At 46.5% G+C, this 6,000-nt stretch overlaps 1 protein-coding gene across 4 annotated transcripts; it reads right to left on the bottom strand.

The window, feature by feature from the left end:
• Nucleotides 1-909: 909 nt before the first annotated feature.
• Nucleotides 910-3,565, bottom strand: LOC118503364 (mpv17-like protein). 4 transcript variants are annotated; one of them, XR_004905179.1, is made up of 7 exons: nucleotides 3,075-3,565; nucleotides 2,556-2,866; nucleotides 2,300-2,485; nucleotides 2,139-2,227; nucleotides 1,771-1,968; nucleotides 1,516-1,628; nucleotides 910-1,442 (listed from the first exon to the last, which is right to left on the bottom strand). XR_004905179.1 is itself a non-coding variant. In XM_036036559.1 (6 exons), the coding sequence occupies exons 3-6, from the start codon at nucleotides 2,426-2,428 to the stop codon at nucleotides 1,222-1,224; spliced, it is 552 nt and encodes a 183-aa protein (XP_035892452.1). In that variant the 5' UTR covers nucleotides 2,429-2,485; nucleotides 2,556-2,765; nucleotides 3,075-3,428; the 3' UTR covers nucleotides 910-1,221. The 4 variants fall into 4 exon arrangements, 3 of the variants coding, with proteins under 3 accessions (XP_035892452.1, XP_035892453.1, XP_035892451.1); XM_036036559.1 differs by lacking the exon at nucleotides 1,771-1,968 and having other exon boundaries at nucleotides 2,556-2,765; nucleotides 3,075-3,428; XM_036036560.1 differs by lacking the exon at nucleotides 1,771-1,968 and having other exon boundaries at nucleotides 2,556-2,786; nucleotides 3,075-3,428.
• Nucleotides 3,566-6,000: the final 2,435 nt, after the last annotated feature.

A 6,000-nucleotide genomic window follows, 5' to 3' on the forward strand; every position in this document is an offset into this window, starting at 1 on the left:
CGATCGAGCTCGACTGGAAGCTGTGTTGTTTTTGTTATTCTAAATTTTTTATTATACACAATATACGTCTGACTGGACGGGCGGAAAAGCAGGGTAGCGGGTGTGGAAGTACTACTCACTGAGGCGAGATGCTGACCGGGTACATCCATGAGCACACAAAACGCAGCCGGAAAAGTGGTGTAAAAGTATTGTATCTCTATCACTTTTTTAGTTGGACACTCGACTAAACTCGAAGAATGTGGAAACCGATCGTAATTCGCAAGGATAAGCTTCGTTGGTATTATTCGACATTGTGCACATAAGGATGGAATTTCTTGTGCGCATTCTACACGGCCGTATCAACTCGCTCTCGTGTGTGAAAGGTGATGAGAGCGAAATACGATCGAGTAAAATCATTTGTTTATAATCAATTTTTCAGTTTTGTATACAACAGCGAAATGCGTTGTCGAAGTCCAGCTCTCGGCTGCATTACCGTAAGGTTCTTCGCTTCTCACGTGCATACCTCAGGGCAGCCGTGTGGCATTAAGACAGCCCAGCAAACCGTTCCACGCGCACTATGGTCTGTGCTGGAATTGTATTAATTTACCGAGCATGGTGGGTGAATAGCATCGAGAAGGTGGACGGTGAGCGCAGAAGAATGGTGTGAAATATTTTTATAAATCGTGGCTAATATTAGTGTGCCGTTCCCACTTACGTGGTCAGGCCTGGCGTGTGTGGCTTCCAGAACAAGAAAGTGGGAAAAGGAGCAACACTGCTGAGAAAATGGACAGAACTGACTAGCACGTCGGATTCATTATTTACAATATGCTAGTTGATGTAGAACGAACGTTGGCTTAAGATTTTGAGCCGGTTAAACCAATACGAATAATGTTTCTCCGGTAGCTCGGAAACGGACTCGAACTCGAACCATTTGCCTGTTAGGTTTGTAATTCATGCCGGCAATTACTTGATCTGTCGATGACTTTATTGTATCTAATTGAAAAAAGAACGGCCATGAATATAGTTCCATCGTTTACGCGGTAACTTATGTTATTATTTTAACAGCATAAAATGCATGCCCTGTGTGGCCGTATTCTACGAGATTGATTGACTGAAACGTGTCTGACTTTGGTTTTCCTAGCTAAGCGCCAACATTCTAACGCTGTGTCTTGCTTTTAACAATGAGCTCGTAATCGTTATAAGATGCTAGAGTAACGTAGTGACAAGAACTGGCAGAACTGGCTAGTTCGAGCCTAACATTTTCTGGCGTTTAACCCAGCACAAAATGTTCACCCAGGCAAAGGCACAGGAACCGACATAGACGACTCGAAACTTTGGAGGCACGAGGACAAAGTTGAGTGTTTGCGCAGGAATCCAGAACAGGCAAGATCGCGCGAAAGTGGGCACAAACTTTTGACGGCACTCTTCGGTGATTGACGATTGTTGTTCCATTAGGGACATTCCTGAAAGGGGAAAAATGAGGAAAACTACAATGTTCAGATGTTGCAACACTTAGGAGCAAGATGTTGCACAAACCGGTAAAGAATATAACTAGCAGTGGTGGAGTTAACACAAACTGATCCAGCAGTAGTTTCTTCACGATGATTCGTTTGGCAGTGCCGGGGAAGGTTTTATCCAACCATTTGTACCTGAAAATAGATAGGACCTAATGAAAGCGGCTCAATTGTTCAATGCGCAAATTCTTAGCATCCCCCTAGTATCCTGGACATCCGTGGCAACACACACAACCTTTAGGGCTAAAGTTAACATTTTCTTCAGTTAATAAATTACCTTCGTCGGGTAAAGTTCTGCGATATCCTTGATCCTCGTTTGTGCGGAAATGATTGACAAGCGATGGCTTAATGAAAACGTGATTGCGTGTGTCGATGGTTTGCATTCGAAATCTTTTGTTCGTTTCGTACCAATTGATTAGTCAGTGGCGGCACGTAATGATCGGTGGACATGCATGCAGGTTGAATGATGTTGGAACTGAAGAAAAACAGATGTGTGGAAATGAAAAAGGAAACGAAGAGTTGTTTGTTTTATTGGACATGTGATTAGAAAAGAAAAGCTTGATTAAGAAGTGCATTTGTTCTGTCACTTTCCATGTAGTTATGGAACCATTCGGGAGAGTGGTTCGTACGGTCAAGAATGCTCACCAGTTGTAGAGTATTGGCGAATAGATGAACGTGCCCATGACGGCGTATCGTGCCAGAGTGGGTTGATCGATAGCCTGGGGAGGGTCGGTCTGAAAGGAGTATACAGCAGAAAGATGATTGCTTATGACTGCTAACCAATAGTTAATGTTTTTAATACCTACCAAGAATTTTCGCGTAATTGTTTGTTGCGAAAATTCTGCACCGACATACAGTGTACCGTACACGAGTCCATTTCCCGCCAAAGGATGCTTCGTAAAGAAGCGACCGAAAGCTTTCAGCATCGTTGCCATGGCAACGTATCAGACCGAGTCCGGCGGGATACGCACTGCTGACTAGCTGCACTTACGCTGCAATGGAGAAAATCGACGAAATTTAAGGGTCGAGCCAGTTGCCTTAACGAATAGAATTCAGTCTTACGTTCAGATTTTCCACCCCACGCACGGACGGGTTGGATCTAGGGCAAAAATACCTCGATAAAAGCACAACCTTGGCAGGAAATGTGTTAAACCTTAGCAGGCCAAACCCTCGTGAGCAAGTATCACAAATTCACCATTTCGGTTGGAAGCCCAGTGCAGCAGATGACCGGTTCTTTGTCCAGTAGTTTTGAAGAAATCGAAGGATAGTTGGCTAGAATATTGTTTGTAGAAGCTGTTAGAAACGCAACAACACCAGCGTAAGAATGGTATTGTTTTGCACTGTGATCTGTTCAACGTGACCGCACCAATTTACTGCAATGTCAAACGTGGGTAAATCAATGGTCGTGGTTTCGGTCAACTTTGCACAAGCACCAGTGGGAAACGGTTCATGCGCAATACGCAGCAAGTATGTGTCGGATGGTTTTTATCACACGTCAACTAGTGTTTGACGTTTGCCGTTGTTATGATATTGCCTTGCATTCCGTACAAACGCGTGCTTAGCCGAGGGACGGCTCTTTACCTCTGATGGGATTGCTGCTTGCGATATCCGATTTGCGATGCGACCGGCTGACATCAGATAACCGTGGTGTCGGGTAAAAGACTGAACCATCCGTCGACGAAATGCTCGCAGCGCGTGCAGTTCCTCTGCTGAAGCATAAAAAAGCGTGCGCTGTAGTAATCACCGCCAATTGATACTAATAAACTCGCCACGATCGTTTTAAATTGAAATCGACCAAATGTTATCGGGCGGCGGGCGACGGATGGTCCCAGATAGCATGTTTTGATTCGACAATCCGCCATCGCCCCTGCGACCGAAGGAAGCCCATTCGGGGGAAGTTGCTTTTCCGAAACAATAGTAAGAAAATTGAGCTACCTCTCTCTCATTGTTCGAATAAATTCTGACTAAAGGTTTCTTTGTCCTATGAGTATCTATCTTCAGTATATACTACTACAATGAATATTCAAACAAGATGCTCGTTTCAATTAGAAAGTTTTTGATGGTGAACATATTCGTAATGCAGCATGTGTGTATTTGTACGAATCCACTTTGGACCTAGCGCCGTGAATCAGTAGAACTTTGCGCGAATCGATTGCTCAACCATTCGTTCTTACTGTGGCTCGTGTAGCCGTTGATTGTACTGGTTTTCTCCTGCACACTCAACAACGTTGCAGTTGCTTCATGTGTTGCGTTTAGTGCAATGGAGCTAACGACATTAACAAGCGCCTCGGCCCACGCAACGATATATTGAGACCGCTATTCTTGTTTTGGCGCAGGGTCATGTCGGTGAGCGGCGCATTGTAGATAGATCGCTCAACGAATGCTGCAGTAGCTGAACTCGCCCCAAAGCGATGGCGCCAGATCGCCAGATGATCGTTCGATGACACGTTCGATGGAAATGTTCGCCCGTGTGGTATATATACGCTGTGCGTAAACACGTGGCTAATAGCAATGTATAGCATGGCCAGTTGACGGTGCAGTCAGAAGTGCATTTACGTTCTGCAAAACAATTTTTAAGAGACAATCGTTGTGGCAGAAGCTAAATGTACCGTCCCGTTTACTGAGAGATTTGGTGCCAATACGGACGTATCGAGCACTGGATAACTACGCTCGACCGTCGGTTTCTGCTGGTATGGAGGGGACACATGAAAATATCGCTCAATTCTCCATAAGCGACAGACACTGGAATGACATCACTGAGTAGTTGCGGCAGTAGTTGCTGCACTGCACCCTGTATGGCAGACGGTGCGGTAGTCTCTTTGAACGTTGCGTCACGTACACAGCTCCGTGAATGAAACGACAGAATCGGGCGGCATTCGACGGCCGGGCAGCTAGGCGCTAGGCGGGCTCACCCAAAAAGGCACCTGGGAACGCAAATGATCGTAATGAAATGAGCATTCCGGCGTATCTTTCGTATGGTGTTGGTAAATAAAACTATTGGAAGATTGATATGTTTTCATTTCCAACTGTGCTCTCGGAGCGTTCGAAAACAAACAGCTATAGGATGATTAAATACCACAAGAAGCCGTAACCGTGGTCAAGACCGTTTGGCATTGAAGGTGAAGAGCTTTCGAGCGAAGTGGTAAGAAAACGCTCGGCAGTCGGCTCTTATCCACACGGACGGGCATGCTTGTTTTCTGCTGTGGTTTGCAGAGTCCGCTCACAATCGCTGCACAGCGATGATTAGCGATATTCTTCACCCAGCGCATAGGTTCTTAAAAATGAGAGCGTTTTTATGTGGCTTCGGTGGAGGCGGGCAGGCACCGATCGGTGATTATGAGAATCGTCCGGGAGTCCGTCCGTTGAGGAGAAAAGCTCAGAAGGTCCATAATTTCCTATATCCGATCTGCGCCCGTCGGGCGGGGTAACCGATTGGTGCTCGATCGTACAGAGCCATGGAAGCAGTCTGATCGAGCGAACAGACAGCTACAGCTGCAGGTTTTGGACGTGGAGGCGAACTATTAGGTTGAGCAGTGGAGCGCAGCATTACCATACTAATCAAGCAAATGAATGCCGGGCAACGTCGATCGATGTGTGGTTTGGCTAGAACGATCCGGACGCGGATCGAAAAATCCATGCTAATGTGGTCGAGGAGGCAATCGGGAGAGAAAAGTACTTCCGGCCGCCATCCCGTAGTGAATGCGTGATTAAAACCAAAATCCTGACTGATCAACCCGTTGCTTGATGCGTGGAAGGAGCTTGTCGGTGTGGCTGGTTGGGAAAACTGAGAAGAAAAGTAAAAAGAAGGAAAGGAAGAACATATACGCCGTGTTCGACGATAGTTTCCCTCGCTCCGATGTGCCATTGAAAACAATTTAAGCGTAATTGAAATTCTCACACAATGGATGTAAGTGCATAATTATAATTTATTCACGAAACGAGAAGACGACAGACACAACACGCCTTCGAAGCGGAGGCGCAAGAAATGGCGCAGATGCAATGGTGCACTGGATACTAGCCCGCTTGTGGCAGAGCGGTTGCGCCTGTGCAAACTATGTATTTCTTTCTTGACTTTGGCTTCACGGCTAAATGTGTGCTACTTTTGTCGGCTGTGCTTTGGCGCAGCGAATGATCGCGAACAGGACATAATATGTTGCAGGGCTCGCGGCAAAACGCGCCGCGTCATCGGACTGATGGGGTCGATGCAACAGTCAGCAGCCAGAACCAGGCCACCGATGGGAACTGCATGTCATTTTCATTGTAGTCCTTTTTGTCCTTGAACGCGCGTCCACAATGGTGATCCGTTCACCGGAGCTCGTTAGAGAGGAGTAGCTAGTGAGGACAGGTCGTTCGACGATCGTTCGATTCTGCGCGCGGAGCGGTCCATTGCAATGCGATTTGCGTGATGCCTTCCGCCCAGGAAGCGGTCAGTACACGTTTTCCGGTATGGCTTCCTTTGATTTTATGCTCTAGCCCGCGCCATTTTGGGCACCGTCACAATGACTTT

This window comes from Anopheles stephensi, chromosome 2, assembly GCF_013141755.1.
Source record: "Anopheles stephensi strain Indian chromosome 2, UCI_ANSTEP_V1.0, whole genome shotgun sequence".
Lineage (NCBI taxonomy): Eukaryota > Metazoa > Arthropoda > Insecta > Diptera > Culicidae > Anopheles > Anopheles stephensi.

Excerpts from the sequence above, each read along its gene's own strand:
- LOC118503364 (XM_036036559.1), bottom strand. The coding sequence starts at position 2,428 with ATGGCAACGATGCTGAAAGCTTTCGGTCGCTTCTTTACGAAGCATCCT. Across the intron at positions 2,228-2,299 it reads CAATTACGCGAAAATTCTTG|ACCGACCCTCCCCAGGCTAT; the intron begins GTAGGTATTAAA and ends TACTCCTTTCAG. Across the intron at positions 1,443-1,515 it reads GCTAGTTATATTCTTTACCG|GAATGTCCCTAATGGAACAA; the intron begins GTTTGTGCAACA and ends TTCCCCTTTCAG.